Source organism: Dermacentor silvarum, chromosome 8, assembly GCF_013339745.2.
Source record: "Dermacentor silvarum isolate Dsil-2018 chromosome 8, BIME_Dsil_1.4, whole genome shotgun sequence".
Classification (NCBI taxonomy): Eukaryota; Metazoa; Arthropoda; class Arachnida; order Ixodida; family Ixodidae; genus Dermacentor; species Dermacentor silvarum.
Window position 1 is genome coordinate 165,458,890 of NC_051161.1, and position 20,503 is coordinate 165,479,392.

The following is a 20,503-nucleotide window of genomic DNA, read 5'->3' on the forward strand; positions in this document are numbered from 1 at the left end:
CGCCAGAAGAGCACACGCGGTAACAACGCTTCTGCACCCACCTTCCTTCCTGGAGCGCTTCTGTGGCTCTCGGTTCCTTCCGCTACACCTGGTCGTTCATCCAAACTAGTGCCCAAGTATGAAGGCCCCTACCGTATCGTCGAACGCGCATCTCCCGTCAACTACGTGATCGAACCAGTTGAACCTTCTACGGACATGCGCCGTCGTGGACGTGACATTTTCAACGTCGAGCGCCTCAAGACCTACTATGACCCACTCATAGTGACCAGCTGTTAGGTCGCCCGACGGCTCCCTTTTCGCTCCCGGGGGTGATTGTAGCGAAGGATACGAACGCCATAGTTGGTCATGCTCTCCAGCCCTGTCTAGTGGGTCGATCCCTCCTGCGCTCTCCTCGAGAAACGCCACTCGTGCTGAGATCTCGGGCCTTGAACTAATGGTCGGTCCAAAAGGCTGGTGCCTATAAATAAACGCCTTTACAATGCCAATATCTGTGCCGCATTCTTCATCGCTGCCACTTTCTCCACAAGCGAAACACTCAATGACGTCCTCCCAGGCTTCAGTGTAAGCGACGGCAGTGCCACGGAAGAGGTGTCGATGTTCATTTGTAAAGTTGGTGATCAAGACGTCAGCTTGGCCATCTCTAACGTCAATGATTCCGCGAGCCACGCTAATTCCGAGAGTAAGCAGAAGGGAGACGTTTCCCTCTGCGAGTACTTCGCCTTCGAGTGTGCCCTCGGACGTCACCGGAATCATTACACTAGCACGAGGTGGTATCGTGACGCTGTCGTCGGAAATTCTAAAAGCGGCTGTGCGGCGGCAGGTGTCTCGTGTCGTCACATTCTTTGTAGAGAAAGAAATACAGTGTCGGCGGAGGTCAATGATGGCGCCATGCTCTCGAAGAAAGTCTATTCCGAGTATTAATTCACGGGAGCATTCTCGGAGAACAAGGAAGCTTATCGGAAACGTAGAATTTTGAATTTGCACCCGTGAAGTGAACACACCAAGCAGTTTGACGACATGTCCGCCAGCTGTCCGTACGTGCGTCCCTGTCCAATGCGTAACGAGTATCTTTAGACGACTTGCCAGTTTTCCGCTGATAATCGAGTAGTCAGCGCCAGTGTCGATTAAGGCAGTAGCATTTCGACCGTCGATCAGCACAGGTATGTTCATGGAAAAGTTGTCTCCCGCCTGAGACACCGGTGTCGTCTAGTCTCCGGCGGTATGAGGTCGCTTCAATTGGAGGTCTTCGGCACGTCGAGTATCAGCGGCCTCGCCTCGAAAGGTTGCTGACGTAATTTTTCCAGGCGAGGGCTCGGAGAGCGTCCGTGCAACATCCGACTTGCACCTCCCGAATAGGATAGGATGGTCGTGGTGTCGGCGATCGCGACTGACCCCTTGATGACGGTGGCGCGCGCTGTCTGGCGATAAAATCTTCAATCTCGGGTGGCCGTTGTCCGCAACGTGGTCGGGGCGAATTGACAGGAAACCCCTGGAGTGCAAGTACTGGCAATCTCGCTATAAATGACCCGCCTCACCACAGTGGTAACACAGCGGTCGTCGGTCGGGCATGCGCGAAATGTCCGATTTACGCGCGGCGGGCCGAGCCTCTCCAACATAAGGAACCGCCTGCGCTGACTGAAGCGTCGCATACGGGGTGACGGCAGGTAGCGGCGCTGGTGCAGGGATAGGGGGCACGAATGCGTCGGCATAAGTCGCACGCTGGTATTCGCTCATGGTAGGTGTCGCCGGCGACGGGACGGTGCGTCTTAAAACGTCAGCGTATACGTTGCGCGTCGAGGTTCACATGAAGTTGTGGACGCCTGAACTGGTGGAGCGGCCTGAAGCGCTGCTTCGTAACGTGGTGCGCCGAGCGCATGCTGCACTTCATCACGCACGACGCTAGCGATGAATTGGCTGAAGACGGCTGCGCCTGATGCAGCTGTCGCAGCTCGTCGCGGACTACCGCTCGAATAATCTCTCGAAGCGACTCGACGTCAGTCGTGAGAGCTCCTAGGCTGCTGGTCGCAGAGGAGAGGTTCACTTGCCGATCGTATTGGTGTGGACGCTGGTGCAGGGCCTTCTCCATGGCGACGGCGTCAGTGAGAAACTCCGCGACAATTTTGGGCGGACTACGAATGAGTCCACCAAAAAGCTGCTCTTTCACGCCTCGCATCAAGTGACGCAGCTTCTTGTCTGCCGACATGGTAGGGTCAGCTCGCCTGAAAAGACACACTATGTCTTCCACGTACATAGCCACACTCTCATTAGGCTTCTGAATGCGAGACTGGAGGGCCCATTCTGCTCTTTCCCGGCGATCGGAGCTGGCGTAGGTGTCCAAGAGCCTGCGACAGAACTCCCGCCATGTTGTCAGGACGCCTTCGCGGTTCTGGAACCAAGTGCGAGCACCATACAAAGGACTGAAGTAAACGTTCCGGCGCTTCGCTTCGTCGTCCCATCCATTGAACTCAGCTACGCGCTCGAAGTCTGCCAGCCAGTCCTCCACGTCTTCAAGAAGGTCACCATAGAAGGGACTTGGCACGCGTGGTTTTTGCAGCGTGTAATGAGGAGGTACCGGATGTACCGGAGTAGCCGTCGCAGGGTTAGTCGTGGTAGTACCGGATGTAGCATCCATACCTGCCGACGTTGTCGTTGTCCTCGCAGGTAAAGGCTCAAACTCGGGGGCCAATCCCTGGATTCTCCGACTGGCGCGTTGTACTGGTGTGAGCTCCGGTTGCGATCTAGCATTCCTGCTGCTAGGAGGGGTCTGTTGCATGGGTCGAGAATACGCCGCACCTCCACCAGAAAAATGTCACGTCAATAGACAGGCGGCTTCTAAAAGAGGCCGTTAAAGTAAGTCCGAGTCGTCGAAGGGGCCGCACAGCACCGACAAAAGACCAAGGCGCTAGCACGTGAACAAGACCGTCCTCTTCTTCTTCTGAGACCAAATGGCACAAGCGCTTGGCAATATTCTTGCAGGCGGAGAATCCTGCGACCTAGGCGTCCAGTCAAGTTCTTGAGAGTGGAGAGCCAGCATAATGCGTGGTGGTCCGTAACAATTGTAAAATGACGCTTGTGCAAATAGGCACGAAACTTCTGTGCGGACCAAACAACAGCCAGGCACTCCTCAGTTATCGTATAGTTCTTCTCAGCATCGGTGAGTGCGCGGGTGGCGTATGAAACGACTCTCTCGCGCGAAGCGTTGTCGCTTTGCAGAAGAATGGCGCCGATGCCGTGGCCGCTAGCATCTCTGTGCAAGAGAGTCGGTGCAGCCTCATCAAAATGGCAAAGCACAGGCTGAGACGTGAGGGCGCCCTTCAGCATGTCAAAGGCTGCTTCACATTCATTAGATCAGAGAAAGGGTACACTGGAAGCAAGTAGCTTGTGTAGCGGCGCAGCGATGGAGGCAAAGTTCCGTATAAAGCGACGGAAATAAGAAGCGAAGCCAAGGAAGCTTCGCAAGTCTTTAGACCTTTCTGGGTGAGGGAAGCGAAGGACCGCAGCAATCTTGTCAGGGTCAGGACGTATGCCCTCCTTGCTCACGACATGCCCCAGGACCTTAATAGATCTGCTGGCGAAACGCCATTTCTTCTTGTTGAGCTGAAGACCAGCGTCGGCAAGGCACGTCAGAACTTCATCTAAGCGTTGGAGGTGCTGAGGAAATGTTAATGAAAACGCGACAATGTCATCCAGGTAGCAGAGGCAAGTTTTTCATTTCAGGCCACGCAGCACGATGTCAATCATGCGTTCAAAAGTCCCAGGTGCATTGCATAGCCCGAAAGGCATGACGTTCAATTCGTAAAGTCCATCAGAGGTGGCAAACGCTGTTTTTTTCTTTATCGTCTTCGTGCATTGGAATTTGCCAATAGCCGGAACGCACATCGAGGTTTGAACAGTATTCTGCACCTTGTAGTGAATCAAGGGCGTCGTCAATGCGAGGCATAGGGTATACGTCGTTTCGAGTGATCTTATTGAGGGCCCGGTAATCGACGCAAAAGCGCACGGAACCATTTTTTGGAACTAAAACAACCGGAGCTGACGGGCCGGATAACGTTCTGTTGTAGCATGTCCGCGACATTTTCTTCTATGATTTTCCGCTCGGCTAGTGACACGCGGTACGGGCGTCGACGCAATATGGCCGCGTCGTCTGTCTGAATGCGATGCGCTGCAGCTGTGGTTTGGCCGAGAGTCGACGAATGGACATCAAAAGAATTTGCGTGTTTGTTCAACAAAGCAAGCAGCTGCTGCATCTGTGAAGGTAGCAAGTCACTGCTGATGACTGCAGCAAGGGCGGAGGGAGAAGCAGTAGCACAAGTAGAAGGGTCTTTGAAAGACATAGTTGTTAGGGGCACGGCGCATACAGGCCCTGAGTTGGCCGCGCAAGCCACTGTGGTGTTTTGCGGAAGGAGAATTTTCTCCGATATCGCGTTTGTGGCGGTGACAAGCGTCGAGCCATTGTAAAATCGAACTACACCTGGTGAAAAAGCGATCCCTTTATGAAGGCAACGGGAAGAGGGCAAGACCAAGACGTCACCATGATCGATATCGGTTGACATAATGGTAATAATGCGCTGTCGGCCGGGAAGCAGTTCAGTATCTTCCGCAGTGATCAGGCGCAACGGCGTGTACGCGTCTTTCCCAAGTCAGTAGTCGGTGTCCGTAATGGCTTGATTGAGCGCTGTTGGATCCAGGCAAATTCGAACTTTGTCTCCTTTAACAACGGTAACAATGTGGCTGGACCATTCTGTAGGCTCAGTTACCTTATATCACGCCTTGATCCTCCATACTCCGTGAAAACTATCCCATGCCAACGTTAGAGGATATCGCTCCTAGGCTTGCCGGAGCAAAATTCTTTTCCACGCTTGATACAGCTTCAGGGTTTTGGCAAATTTGGCTTAGTGAGTCGAGCTCCAAACTATGCACCATGAGCACTCCGTGTGGTCGCTATCGGTTCCTTCGTATGCCATTTGGAATAGCTTCGGCCCCAGAAGTTTTCGAAGCAGCAATGCACCGTGTTTTGGAATGCTTGTCCTGTGTGGCGGTTGTGATAGATGAGGTATTAGTATGGGGCAGAACTAAAGACGAACACAACTACAGCTTAAAACTTGTGTTGTCCCGTTATCAACAACACAACCTTCGACTTAACCCAAAGAAGAGTGCGTTTCTGCAGCCGGAGGTCCGGTATCTGGGACACATCCTCACAACAGAAGGCCTACGCCTGGATCCGGAGAGGGTACAAGACATACTTGGAATGCCTGAACCGACGAACAAGAAAAAAACGGCAAGTATTTCTTCGTACGATGAATTTCGTGCAGCGATTCATTCCCAACATGTCAGTGGTAACCGCGCCGCTTCGAAAACTGTTGCGTAAAGATATTGCATGGGTTTGGACGGAGGCGCAACAAAGAGTTTTGCCACCTTGCGTCAATTCTCGACTCAAGAACCCGTTTCGGCTTTCTTCAACCCTAAAAAGCCTTTCATCATCTCGGTCGACGCAAGCCAATTAGGAGTCGGCGCAGTTCTAATGCAAGACGGCCGCCCCATCGCTTTTTCGTCCCGGTCGCTCACAGAGACGCAACAAAACTATGCACAAATCGAGAAGGAAATGCTGGCGATAGTGCTTGGTTGCACGAAGTTTCACGACTACGTTTTTGGTCAGGCAGAAGTGATTGTAGAGACCGACCACAGGCCTTTGGTACCGATACTTAGCAAGCCGCTGCATCAGTGCCCCCTCCGGTTGCAACGCATGAGGCTGACCTCGCAGCGTTATCCGATCAAACTGGTGCATAAGCCAGGCAAAGAACTTTTTCTTGCGCATGCTTTGTCGCGTTTTCCGAGCAAAGTGAGCATGTGCGAGGAAACTGATCACTTTCAAGTCAATGTGCAGGAATTGGTTTCAGCCTCGGAAGCTCGTCTAAAAAGTATTCTCGCAGCAACAGACAACGATACCGTTCTCTCCAAGCTGCGGGAATGTGCGCTGACCAGTTGGCCTGACAACAAGCACGAGGTTCCAGAAGTCAAACGCCCCTACTGGTTTTATCAGGAGGAGATACACCCACAGGACGGTCTTCTATTTCGCAGCAACAAGGTGATCATACCAAGTTCGATAAAGGCAGAAATATTGGCTCTTTTGCACGTCGCACATCCCAGCGCCGATAAGATGAAGGCGCGGGCACGAAGCGTCATGTTCTGGCCCTGCATGGCAAGCGACATAGAGCAATTTTGCCGAAACTGCAAAATGTGCCAAAAGCATGAGCCATGAAACGCAAAGATGTCGCTTTTGAGCCATGACGTTCGAAACTTGCCCTGCAAAGCTGTAGGAAGGGACCCATTCTTTTACGGGGGCCGACAGTTTGTCATTATTGTCGACTTCTATTCCATCTTTTTTGAAATAAAGGAATTTCGCCATACCACTGCTAACCAACTGAAGTCTTGGTGCGCCGAACTTTTTTCAGTTCATGGATTACCGCTTAAACTGTGCAGCGATAACGGGCCGCCATTCAACAGCACAGAATTCAAAGACTTTTTATATGGGCTCGGCATTATCCACGTAACGTCAAGCCCATATCATCCAAGCTCAAATGGTATGACGGAGAGGGCCGTGCAAGAAGCAAAAAAACTACTCAATAAGTGCTCTCTTAGAACGCTTGATTTCCACATGGCTGTGCTTGAATGGCGTAATACTCCGCGCGATGCTGTTTTGAAGTCCCCTGTGCAGAGACTGATGGGACGGCAGACGAGGACCCTGCTGCCTGTACCCGCAAGCAACCTAGTGCAGGAGATTGTGCCCAACCAAGCCATCCTTAACCGTCTCTAGGAAATCCGCCAACGCCAGATGATCTACTACAACCGTCACTCCAGGAACCTGCCACCCCTGTCTCCTGGCCAGAGAGTGACTGCATACGATACCCACGAGAAGACCTGTACACCTGCGTTCTTTCTGAGGCCAGCTGAGACGCCGCGCTCCGTGGTGGTGAAGAGTGAAGAGGGCCAGAAAATTAGACGCATTCGAGAGCATCTGCGAGACGCACCTAAACATCCCAAAGAGAGTCCTCGTGCCGGATCCGAACGACTAGACGACGCCCAGCCCGCTCAAGAGCTACGTAGAAGCACAAGGCCACGCCGGGAGCCCTGCTGCTACCCACAACCAGAAAGACCATTGTAATTATTTGCTTCCCTAAGAAAAGGAAGATGTAGCATGGCTGAGTCAATCCGACGTCAACGGCCATTTCGTTAAAATCACGCGACCTGTTACGTCACCATTCTTTCCTATATCTACTTCGTTTCAACCGCAATAAACGTTGTTCGTCACCCGACTGCCGGCCCGCTTACAATTGGGACAGTACTTCTCTAGTTAGATAATGATTTACAATTAGATAATTAAATCTCAGCAACGAACAAATTATTGACGGCTACTCCACTGCACTGGAAACAATACGCGCTAGGTTTGCTTCGCCTAACGCCAGTCCTTTTTTATTAAATCGTGCGGCGTGATGGGACACCCTGTATATATATACAGGGTGTTTCAGCGAACACTTTCAAAATTTATTTAAGGTTGCCTGTGGCAGATATCACAATTCTAGTTCATGAGCTGGTCTACTCGAAGAGGCGGACATTACTTGCGCAAGAAATTGAAATGCATAATCGAATAATTAACAGAAATTCACTAATTATGTTTTTAACTTATAACCTGATGGCCCATATTGCAATTTACAAATTGTAGCCGTGAAGTTCACAAGGCAGATCCACTTGGAACGAATTCTCGGGATGACAGCAGTTTCGAGACATTAATTCCCGAACTTTGCGGAGAAATGCATTGGCGTTCCAGTTAGGTTCTTAAGAAAACGTCGCTTTATGCATTGAAGCACAAAATTAACTGGAACGCCAACTTTGCGGAGAAATGCCTTGTAAACTTCATGGCTACAATTTGCAAATTGCAATATGGGCCATCAGGTTATTAGTTAAAAACTTAATGAGCGAATTTCTGTTAATTATTCGATTATGCATTTCAATTTCTTGAGCAAGTAATGTCCGCCTCTTCAAGTAGACCAGCTCATGAACTTGAATTGTGCTATGTGCCACAGGCAACCTTTAAGAATTTTTGAAAGTGTTCGCTGTAACACCCTGTATATGTATATGTATATATATATATATATATATATATATATATATAAAGAAAGAGAGAGTCAGATGTCTGCTCCCCCCCTCTCGAGAAAAACTTGGTACGCCACTGAGGGCTAGCCAACATTCTAATTCACATTAAGAGAAAAAAAAATGGAGCTGGGCAGGCCATGTAATGCGTAGGATGGATAACCGGTGCACCATTAGAGTTACAGAATGGATACCAAGAGAAGGGAAGCACAGTCGAGGACGGCAGAAAACTTGGTGGGCTGGTGAAGTTAGGAAATTGGCAGGCGCATGTTGTGATCAGCTAGCGCAAGAAAGGGTAATTGGAAATCGCAGGGAGAGGCCTTCGTCCTGCAGGGGATATAAATATTGGTTGATGAGGATGACATGCATTCTGCAGCTAACAGTGGTCTGCTCCGCACCACCGTCACTTGCACTTCACTCCTCGAATAAGCAATACGTGTGCGCTCCTGAACAGCACTTTTCAATGCAGAGATATCGGTTTAAATCATGAATCCGGGGCGTCAAAGCGGTGCAAGGTAATGCTGACGCATTTCTCTCACATTGACCGCTATATCACACGTAATTTTTCCACATTGTTCTTTCTCCCTCTTCAGAAAGTGCTCGTGCGCATTTCTTGATACACGGAATCCCTCCCTTTTATCTCTGTGCAGCCACGGTACCGTAACCTTTACAGCAAAAAACGCGTTAGCAACACTTTGACAAAGCAATTTTCAACCCTTTACTGACAACGCTTTTAACAATGTTGTTCCTACGCACTCAGTAAATCATTTTGTGGATAGCAGCAGGATATTGGGACGACATTCCTGGAAGTTGTGTGTGCATCATTTTTTTTTTTTTTGCAGAATGGGGGAACGGATCTGAAAGTGTTTACAGTTCTAGAACATATTTGCATTAAGCGTCTCCTTCTGTTGTGATAGATTGCTGATACAGACTCGACATGCGCCCGTTTTTAACGGCGGAGCTGTTGAAGCCGGCCGTTGTTGCGTGATTCAAGAACACAAAATGTGGGCCGGTCTGGCGGTTCTGCAGAAAGGGTCCAAGCGCAATGACATACGCCTGTGAACTAGCGAAGCTGAGTCTGGCTAAGTCTAGCTAAGTATGGTTGGGAATATATAGAGCACTGCACGGGCTCGGGCTTACCCGAAAGCCCGGGCCCGGCCCGGCCCGTGGGCTGAGCCGGGTAGGGCAGTTTTCTCACGAAGTCGGGCCGGGCTCGGGAACGGAATGTGCTTTTTGACCCAGGCCCGGGCCGGGCTCGGGTATTTTGACGGGGGCCCGGGCCAGGATCGGACTTTCTGGTGGTGTGCATGTAACGTGCAGCGAGTTATCCTCGCGCGTCTCGACTCTGAAAAATCTGTTGCCCCAGCGCAGCTGGAAACTAGCAGTGCTACTCCTGTGTACTTCCCTTTTCTTCTTCCGTCGTATTTTGCGCTGATTGAACACAATGTAAAAGTCTAGAAAGACCGAAGTCGCCTCTAACCAAAGGATGCCATTGTATTCCTTACCTAAATCAATGTAATAATGCTTTCAGTGCGGTGTTAGCGCCTTCGCGACTTGCGGATTCTTCAAAGGCGAATTGGTAAAACGATGACTGGTAAGATATCAATCACGCAGCTGAAATATGGCGCGGCGCCCATCCATGATTGCACGCATGCTCTTTCTCAACCGGCCGCCTAGCAGCAGCGCATTACGCTGCACCATGGATGAACGAGAAGCTTTCTTTCTCGATTTACTCCATCCATGCGCTGCGCTAACGATCGGTCGTGGCTGCGCTACGGTTGAGTGGGACGAGCGGTTGGCGCGGCGCATGCTTTGCAGTGAGGCACCCGACGTGTAAAAATGCTGTGGCGGCGCTGCGATTGAAATGGAATGGGCCGCATCAAGGCCGCGCCGTTGGAAACAGCTGGGGATACTGCTCGGCAGGGTAATTCGTACTACTTCGCGCGCTGGTATTTGCGTTCATACCGCTGAAATGGTGTTCATAATTGCATATGACATGTATTTATGCCTTCAGAATAAATTTCATTCATTCTCCTCTTTATTTTATTTATTTTAATGCCGCTCGGTGATCTTTTTTCGTCTCGGGGACGGTTTCCAGCCGGGCTCGGGCCTAAGTTAAAGGGGTCGCGGGCCGGGCCGGGCGGGTAACGTGCATTATTTCCGGGCCGGGACCGTGCCCGGTTCTCGCCATAAAACGTTTGGTCGGGCCTGGGCCGGGCCCGGGCTGAAAAAATCAGCCCGTGCAGTACTCTAGTTGGGACTACTTAAGCTTATTCAGTCATAGATACTCAATCGATAGGCAAAAAATAGCTAATCGATAATCGATCAATCAATCAGCAATAAATTCCAGAAAATGCTGGGGATGACTTGGTAGTGCTTATCCTAGCCCAAATACGTGGTCAATACCTTGTGATAGCCAATCTATAGCCAATGATTATATAATCAATAATCTATTAATAATCAATAAATTCTGGAAAATGCTGGGAGATGACTTGGTAGTGCTTATATCCTAGCCCAAAAGCCAGGACTAGCAAGGTGCCCATCAGCTCCACTGTCTCTTTAGCATTGCGCCTCCAGTGCAAGCTATGCTATTTTTTTATGAACCAATATCTATCTTAAACAGACGTTTTCCGTTACCAAATCTCTAACCATTCTCTTGAACTGTTGCCCCAGAAAATTGTTTTGAATTTACACACCCTTTAAGCAGTTACTAAGACAGGCCAGAACACTCGGTAAGATCAGTGACCAACTGCTGTACCCTCATTTTCTGCGTAGTTTCTATATTGTCCGATAAACAACTGGCCTAGCCACCACTATTCTCGAAACAGGTTGTTAGCTGTTATCTGCAGTGATGTCGGCGCTGAAGCAAGGACTAATTAATGCACTGAGTGCTTCCTTGTGCTGATTTTCAGACGAACTTCTTTTCCAAATGAGTGACGGTGGAGCAACTCATATATTCACAAATCAAGAATTAGTACCGAAGGCAATGGCAATCAACTCCAAACTTCACCTCAAGGTACAGTGCTTTTTCTCAACTCTCGGGTTTTGCGTATTCATTCACTTGGAGCATTTACACCCTCTATGATGGCGTGAGCATGAAACCGAAAGGAAAACAGAAAGTGTTACATGTGTATTCTCCTTGCATAGATGGCATGGTGTCTTTAATAGGGGTAATAGTTGCGTGCCTTAGGAGCACAGTGCCTGCACTGTGCTCCTGCCCGACCGGGCAAGCAGCTTCGCTGTAAAATTAACCAGTGAACACGCAATAAATGCAGCTAATTACGGCACAACATTTTCGTGCACACGTTGAAACGCTCACGGCTCCTCTCTGCATTCTCGCGAGCCAAAAAAACGGACCAGGCATTCCGCGCTAAAGCTAATTTCCATCTTAACCCATGAATGCATAGCTTAAAATTCAAGACTGTGGTTCAAACTTGGCGTTGCGAACTCTCCATTGCAATCATTCGTTTCAGTTTGCGCGTCTTAATCACGAATAAATTTAGTTTCTGCGGCCATATCCTTCGGCAATCCTATAGAAGACCTTTCGCGTACTGATGTACAGGGTCATTTACGCTCAGGGGAAACACGAGAGGGAGCGGGCGAGCTCCGCGGGGCGCCGCATGTGGTTGCTGGCAGAGCTAGTGGCACAGGGACGGCGAAAGGAGGGCCTCCTTGCCGTGTCGTCGGTTACAGCGCGTGAGCGCTGTCTGTTCGGAGCGCCCGACGACTGGTTGCGTCGCAGAGCACGTTTATTTATGGCCCCGGCTAGAAGAAATTATTCGAAATGGTAAATAACTGCGTCCCGGAATGTCAGCATTTCTTTCTTAAGGCGAAAGGCTTGAGTGTCTATGTTGACGTTTGCCTTGGCGGTACCCTTGTGTTTACCTTGCCGTGACCTTGGCGAAACTGCACCGTGAGGAAAAACATTACTCCATATCCCGCTAAAGGCAACCATGTGTGGATGCGAAGCAGCGGGGAGATAGTTAGCTTGAGCGGGAGATGGTCTCGCGGAAGCGGCCCGAGTGCTCATCACGGCGCTGCACAGGAGAGAGAATGCTGCGCGCGCGCTCCGGCATTTTCATACCTCGGAACTACCGTGGCGCCCCCACCGGAGTATGCAGCTTGAGCGGGCGATGGTTTCGCGGAAGCGGCCCGAGCGCTCATCACGGCGCTGCACAGGAGAGAGAATGAGGCGCGCGCGCTCCGGCATTTTCATACCGCGGAACTACCGTGGCGCCCCCACCGGAGTATGCAGCTTGAGCGGGCGATGGTTTCGCGGAAGCGGCCCGAGCGCTCATCACGGCGCTGCACAGGAGAGAGAATGAGGCGCGCGCGCTCCGGCATTTTCATACCGCGGAACTACCGTGGCGCCCCCAGCGGAGTATGCAGCTTGAGCGGGAGATGGTTTCGCGGAAGCGGCCCGAGCGCTCATCACGGCGCTGCACAGGAGAGAGAATGAGGCGGGCGCGCTCCGGCATTTTAATACCGCGGAACTACCGTGGCGCCCCAGCGAAGTATGCAGCTTGAGCGGGAGATGGTTTCGCGGAAGCGGCCCGAGCGCTCATCACGGCGCTGCACAGGAGAGAGAATGAGGCGCGCGCGCTCCGGCATTTTCATACCGCGGAACTACCGTGGCGCTCCTAGCGGAGTATGCAGCTTGAGCGGGAGATGGTTTCGCGGAAGCGGCCCGAGCGCTCATCACGGCGCTGCACAGGAGAGAGAATGAGGCGCGCGCGCTCCGGCATTTTCATACCGCGGAACTACCGTGGCGCCCCCAGCGGAGTATGCAGCTTGAGCGGGAGATGGTTTCGCGGAAGCGGCCCGAGCGCTCATCACGGCGCTGCACAGGAGAGAGAATGAGGCGGGCGCGCTCCGGCATTTTAATACCGCGGAACTACCGTGGCGCCCCCAGCGGAGTATGCAGTTGTCGCACCACTTGTCGTGCGCGCCGCTCCGGACTCCTAGAGGAGAGAACGGGGGAGCATAGGAGAGGAGAGAGAGGGGGAGGGGAAGCGCATGCGCTGTGGGGGTGTGGAACGCGGGCGCCGCTCCGTACAGGATTCCTAGAGGAGAGAAAAGGGGAGCGTAGGAGAGGAGAGAGAGGGGGAGGGGACGCCCATTCGCTGTGGGGGTGTGGGACGCGGGACGGAAGGACGGACAGAGCCGCCGGCAAGAAATGTTTCGCATTTAAAATGGCCGACTCAAAAGGGTTTGGGTGCGAGCTAGTTGGTCGGATCATTCATATTTAAAACAGCGCCAAAAAACACGGACAAGGGAGAACACGGGACGAGCGCCGTCCCGTAACAGCGCTCGTCCCGTGTTCGCCCTTGTCCTTGTTTTTTGTCGCTGTCTTTAAAAAAAACCCCGCCCAAGCACTCCATACAGATGGTTAACCAGCGAAGCTCAAACGTGTGGCCCCGGTGTTTAGCAGTGGGTTAATCCCGACGCTGTGTTAAAGCGTGAGCGAGTGAAATAACTTTATTTAGGTCCAGAGAAGACGCAGGGGAGACCCCGCGCCTCCCGACTAGTCCCACGTAGGGACCGCCAAGCCGAGCTTGACGGCCCGATCGCGGGCACTCTGAACGGCCAGGGTTTGGTCGTTGAGTTCGGGGCTGCCCCAAAGCACAGCCCACCTATCCTCGCTGAAGGCGGAGCCGATGGCTTCACACTCTCACAACACATGGTTCAATGTTGCCGTTATTCCATAGGCAGGGCAGTCCGCACTGAGATACCTTTCGGGGTATATAGCGTGAAGAATCGCAAGGTTAGGATACGCACGAGCTTGTAAAAGTCGAAGGGTCAGTGCCCGCGCCCTGCATAAGGCAGGGTGTGGGAGGGGGAATACCCGTCTTGACAGATAGTAATGCTTGGTGATATCATTATACGTGAGCAATGGTTCCCCTCGGGTTAGGGGGACTGCGGAGGCGGCGCGGTCAGTGAGTCCTCGCGCGGCCTCAGGCGCCCTCTGCGCGAAGAGCCCTCAGTCGACCGCAAGTGAGTGGGAAACCAAATGAGAAAATGCCGAGAGATACTTTTCAAGCGTTGGAGAATGCGAAGGGCCTGAGGGGAGACCATCCCGGTTTGGTAGGCCTTAATGGCCGCCTTGGAATGGCTATATATTGCCTCTCTGCGACCATCGAGCACAGCCAGCGCGATTGCAACCTTTTAGGCTACCAAGGGCTTCGAAGTGCGTACTGTGGCGCAGCAAGTGATCCTGGAATTAGAGTCGACGATGGAGACGGCGAACGCCTTTGTTGGACGTATGCCGCGGCATCCACGAAGCTTGCCTCAATGTGGTTGTTACGGACATGTTCGAGTAGAGCTCTACCCCTGGCCCGACGTCTGTCGACGTTGTGTGCGGGGTGCATATTGCGGGGAATTGTGTGGGGTGCATATTGCACTGGTCGACAGGGTAGAGGCTCATCTCGTCGAGTATCTTGCGGCCCGCCGGGGTGCCTGATAGCCTGAGCAGCTGTGAATTAAAGCGTTTCTCAATTATTGGTTACATGTTTGTGTTTCTAGTGGAACGCAAGCGTCAGTGGCGGGCGGATGCTGCTAACCACGACGCCGAGCTAACTTGAGATATCGAACGCATGCGACAACGGCGAGCAGAGGAAGCGGCGTTGCGAGCAGAGCAGCGTCAACGTGGCAATGGCGGGAACGCGTTCGCCGGGGCCAACGCCCGCTTTCGGCGGCAGTATCTCGAGCGGCACTTGGCGCGCGTGCTTGGGCACGACGCAGAGAACGACCTCACTAACGGCGCTGCAAATGGCGCGCGTGCTTGGGTGCGATGTAAGGAACGACGTAACTGACAGCGCAGCCAATGGAGACCTTTATCTAAACATGTGGCGACCGGTTTTTTGTTTCGCCTAGGCGTACGCAGGTTTCACTGTAATATGAAAAATGGCCGACTACGCAAAGAGTAAAAACACGTGTAAAAATGCTTGGATTGACGTCACATTTCTCAGGGAGGTCCCTGTAAACAAAGTAGATTAGTGGCTTTGAGAAGAAAATGTGGTAAATTTCGGTCTGGGTGGCAATCGAACCCGGGCGTCCGCGGTGCGAGACGAGCACGCTTCCCTAAAGCCACGGCTGCTGCACGGTTGTGCCTAGTCATAGCCTCCTCTATACTATAGAGGAGGCTATGGCCTAGTGCGTGCCTGATTGCACATGTCACGTGGTCACAGAGACGCTCTCGTGCCACTGTTCGCGCGTTCGTCGTCGTCTTCCACAGCTGGCTCCAAGCCAGCGTTCCCATACGGCCCCTCCCTCTGTGAAGGCGCTGACGGCACTGGCCCACTACCAGTAGGTGTAGCGATTTCTGTGAGTTCTGACATGCGCTCCGATGCAATCAGGCTTTCGCCTTCACGTTTTAGAGACGTGTAGAACTTGCTTAATTTTTAACTGCGAAGCTGTTTAAGCTGCAGGTTAGTCCGTAGATCGTGCACCAAAAAACCTCGCCGAGCGATTGCGTCACATGCGTCGCCTAGCAACGCCTCGCGACAGCTGCGGAGCCACGACATGACGTCATCGAGTGCGCCACATCGCTTCAACTGCCTAGCCATGAGGTCTCCACGCCGTGCGCTGGCCTCGCATCGCTTCGCCTGCCTAGCCATGACGTCACCGCGCCGTGCGGATTGGATGCCAAATTTGTGCAGAGGTGAAGATAAGCCGTGACGTCAATGAAAGCGGGATATATATACAAGGCTCCCGCGTCGCCATCGCGTGAGTGAACGAACACTGAACACTGAACGACCAATCTGGAACCACTCCAAACGACCAAACCTGGAACCCTTAGCGAGTTCGGGTGCGGCTTCTAAAGCACGCGTAGCCTAGAGAATAAGAAACAACTTATCCGGGTACCAAGTGCTATGATGTTCTCTCCTTTTAGAGGGCATCACCCGGAGCTCGTATGAGTGCAATGAAGCGGAGGAGCCGGAGACGCACTAGGCCTTGAACTTTCGCATGTTCGTCGCTCGGTAGAAACAAGACAAAGCAGAGTATAAAAAGGGTCGCTCCAAGGAAATCTTCTTCAATCGATACACTGGCCAGTACTTTGTCAGTGCTCTCTGCTAGAAACCTATCGTGCTATGTGCACCTAACCAGCTCAAGTAAACACTATGCTGAGGTTTTTAGCCTCTTTCGCCCATTTTCGTGGACGGTGGTTGGTGTTCGATGGTTGGACATTCACCGCCTATACTAAGGCGCCTATGCATAGTAAGGCGCCTGTGCAACGTGATGTTAGCGTTCGGCAGAGTAAATAAGTCGGAATAAATACCTATCGATGCTTTGTAGTTCTCACAAGTTTATGAGTTTTGTAATAGGGTATTTGCTGTGGTAAAATAAGAATTCCGTGAAATCGTATGACATGGTTCAGGGTTCTAGTGGGGGTTGTGGAAAGGGGCGATGGGAGACTCTCATTTGCCGCCCAAAATTAGTCCTCAAACTTACTTGTCATGATCCGGGTCTTCCTTAACTACTCGGCCATGATAAGGGTCGTTTTTCACAGCTTGAAGACGCTGAATACCAACTCTTGTCCTTTATTACTACTGACAATACTAGTGAAGATTGCGTTGGTATTATGCACATAATTCTGAAAGCAGCATTTGCACTATAATGCTTACTGTATTTTGCTCAACGAGACAAAGTCACATACAAATTTCAAGTCCCGGAGATTCGGATACCTTTCCTCTTGATACAGCTTGAATACTTCTTTCAAGCGTGTTTTTAACTGTGTCGAAGAAAACGTGCATAGGTTTTGAATATGGATTGTATAAACATTTTATTGCGCCAATGTTGTGGTTGCCATTACAGAAAAAGTATGCCTTTTCAGAGCTGTAAGTTAAAGTGAATTCATTGGGGAATAATGTCCAACTCAAGCAACCATTTCACATTTTACAAATACTGAGGCGCCCACTTCGGTGCGATGCGAGTGTGTATACCAACAACTACAAGAAGCTGGCATGTAACGGTTACGACGGAGGCAAATACAAGTGTGACGAAGAGGCAAGAGGAAGACAAAATGTCCTTCCGAAATGGATTGACAACGATGGACTGACAGAGACGGAATGACGACGACCGATACCAGCCATGGTAGTGCAGTGGCTGTGGCATTCCGCTGCTTATCTCGAGGTTCCAGGTTTGATTCTGCCACGGCAGCTGCGTTTGGACGGGGGCGAAATGCAAGAAACCTGGTCTGATTAGATTTAGGTGCACGGCAAAGAACCCCAGGTGGTCAGAATTAAACCGGAGTCGACCACTACGGCGTGCCTCATTATCAGATCATGTGTTTACTACGTGAAGCTGTAGAATTTATTAACAGCGAAGCTGTTAACCGGGAGGTAGTCCGATGGTGTACGCCCGAAATGTGGGCCGGTACTGGAGTAGTGTAGAAAAGGTCCCAAGCGCAATGGCACATACATCTGTGAACTTGGGAAGCTGTTTAAGCTCGAGGATGGTTCGTCGAGTGTACGCCGCAAAACATACACCTGGCAATGACGTCACCATGCGTCGCCTAGTAACTACAACACGTGTTTATGCTATGTTCACCATTACCGATGCACATGCGCACAATGCTTTCTAAGAAATGACAGCTCTTTATCGGACAGGTGTACGGAAGGTGTGCTGATACAGGCTGAGCCTAATGAAGATATCTTTTCAGCTTCTATTATCTCACGGATGAGCCTATGGTCACTTCTGCTGACAACAGCACACTTTTCAAAAAGAGGTTTACATTGACAGGAACTGCAGTGCATCGCCAAACAACTATCACGTGCCATTTTCTTTACGTTTAGCGCGTGTTCTTTCAAACGTTCATTCAAACATCTCCCCGTCTGCCCTATGTATAGCTTGCCACATGTCAGCGGGATACTGTAGACTACATTAGTAGTACAGTGAACGAAAGGGTCTTTGTGCTGCTTATTGTAGCCTATTTGATTGCGAACGTACCTCTGATTGCAGAATTTAATGAGCTTTTGTGGTGCCGAAAACACAACATTAACTTTAGAGCGGCCTACAATCTTTTTGACATTATGTGACAGCCCATGAATATAAGGGATGACAGCCACTTTCTGATGCGTGTTGGGGGATTAAACCTGTGACCGATTAATCTCCATGCGCAATCTTCGGAGCAAAGATTCTGCAACAGAACACTGCACATGCAACGGGTATCCAGCTTGTAACAATCGCTCAACCTGGTAGAGAAGACTTGATTGCATCTGATGTGAACACGATTTCTTAACTGCATTGAAAACACATAAATTGATGATTCCTCTTTTTACCAGTTTAGAATGTGCCGAGGCATAGGGCAAAATCGGCTTATTACTTCGCGGTTCATAGCACCAACAGATTTTGTCCGATCTAAAAACAATCTTAGTATCAAGAAACTTAAGAGTACTGTTAACCCCCCCCCCCCCCCCCCCTGAGGCCAACTTAACCCCCCCCCCCCCCTTTTGTTTCACCCCTTGTCTTTCCTTGCGCATTTGAGTACAGCAACTAAGATGTAAGACGCGCAATCGTCTGCACACTCGCAAAAAGCGCATTTTCTGACAATTTCCCGTGAAGAAATCGAAATTAGTGCTGTTTAGATGGTATTAGCAAACTGTCAACCCCTCCCTGGCAGAGATCTAGGGTGCGCTACTGCCATTGTCTTCATAAATAGTCTACGCACTAAAAATGTTCTGCGCACTGGCCTATGCAGTCGATTCGAGTGATACGCTTGTCGATGACCCTCGAAGATCATTCGAAAGGTCACTGCTTGTGTTCGCAGTATTAGGTGACTGTCTGGCAGAAACAGAAGCAGCATTACAGGCTAGTTTCATGAACTAGCAAACCTGGCGACAGTGATTTTCTTCTGCTTAAATCCTCCCAGTAACTTTTGCTGAACCCCAAGTAATGCGGGATTGCCAGTTACCTGCAACATTCTACAGTTACCTGCAACAAGTACAAACATGGTTTGGTGGGCATTTTGCGTGTCAAATACAGCAAATAAGCTGCAAGTCGCTCTCACGTGACACGATACATTTGATAACTTTCAGTGCTTATCTTCTGTGTGTTTCTTTTCGGATGGCTTCTCTTTGGTTGGACGTGCGCACCTGACTTTAATGCTGCATTTCTCGCACCCTTTTGTCTCGTTCAGTGACTCAACACTGAAGCGCATTAACTTAATAACATTAACAATGTCATTACATTTTAATTGTATTCCAATCTCTTGACGTCAAACTTACGTAGCCATTGACTCAAGCGACGGCGGGGCAAGAACCTTTGTGGGGACCAACAAAGTTTTTTTTGAACAGTTCAATCAAGCACTCTCCTCGTTTACGTGAGAGTGCTCTGTTTGCTTAGAGCGAAGAGCATTGACCTACTTTGCAAAGTCTTTTTAGTTTTTTTGTGATCTAACCGCCTTACGAGAGGCGAGGTGCGCTCAGAGTTAGTCTCAGTTGGGTAGTACCAGTGGAGTGAAAGTAGATAACCTGGAGAGGAAGGTCGCGCTAGCGTTTCTGAATGGTCCGGGTGGTACTGGCGTCCCGCCACCGCTACACACCAGGCGCATGGGTCCATCCACATCACACGTAGTGCAACGCGCGCGCAATCCAGTGGTTGTGGGTTCGGATCACACCAGTGCGGAATTTCCACTTTCATTTCCCTTTTCCTAGTTATTTTATGCGCTTCCATTTAAATCATAGCTAATTTCTTATATCTTTTAATAGTGTTCATTGTGTGTTGGTTGTAAATAGTCGCAAATTTTAGCAGACATGTTTGAGCAGAGAAAAAAGGCATTATTTTTTTTCCGTGGGCTTTCTAGGGTCTTTTTGTTACAGGCGAGGCGGATGGCTTTATTTCCGTTACAAAGTTTGCTGAACTAAAAGAGGAAGACTTTCACGAAGTTCCAATAGAAGACACGAAGAAAACCACGGTTGCCCTCTTCTACTCTTCTGGAACAACTGGTCACGCAAAGGGAATTGAGATATCTCACTACAGCTTCGTAGCCAACCTTCACATGACCGGGTAAGGCGGCTGTCTCGAACTTTTCATTGCATTGCCATGGTCATGATACTACACACACTTCCGTTATAACATTAAACACCATACATTATCATCATCACTTTCCGTTACAAACGTGCCTATCTATGTTTGCGTGTCACAACTTTGCCCCACCCACGCATATTTAGATCCCAGGGCAGAACGTAGTCTAATTGGTAGAGCATAGGGTTGCTAGACTGAGGGAGCAGGGCTTTAAACCAACCATCCACTGATATTGTTCACTGGCCTCTCAGAAAGGGTACGTGCCCCTTTTGAATGAACCTCTTTCACACCAGCCTAGGTCACTTGTGCCACAAGGTATGTGCCACTCTTC

The 20,503-nt window shown here is 50.6% G+C and overlaps 1 protein-coding gene across 1 annotated transcript in view; it reads left to right on the forward strand.

Moving 5' to 3' along the window:
* Positions 1–20,503, forward strand: part of LOC119462558 (uncharacterized) — a 181,919-nt gene that overhangs the window by 61,566 nt on the left and 99,850 nt on the right. Inside the window, exons 3-4 of the mRNA XM_049672274.1 lie at positions 11,061–11,164; positions 19,952–20,154. Coding sequence (XP_049528231.1) covers positions 11,061–11,164; positions 19,952–20,154 — 307 coding nt within the window. The remainder of the gene's footprint in view (positions 1–11,060; positions 11,165–19,951; positions 20,155–20,503) is intronic.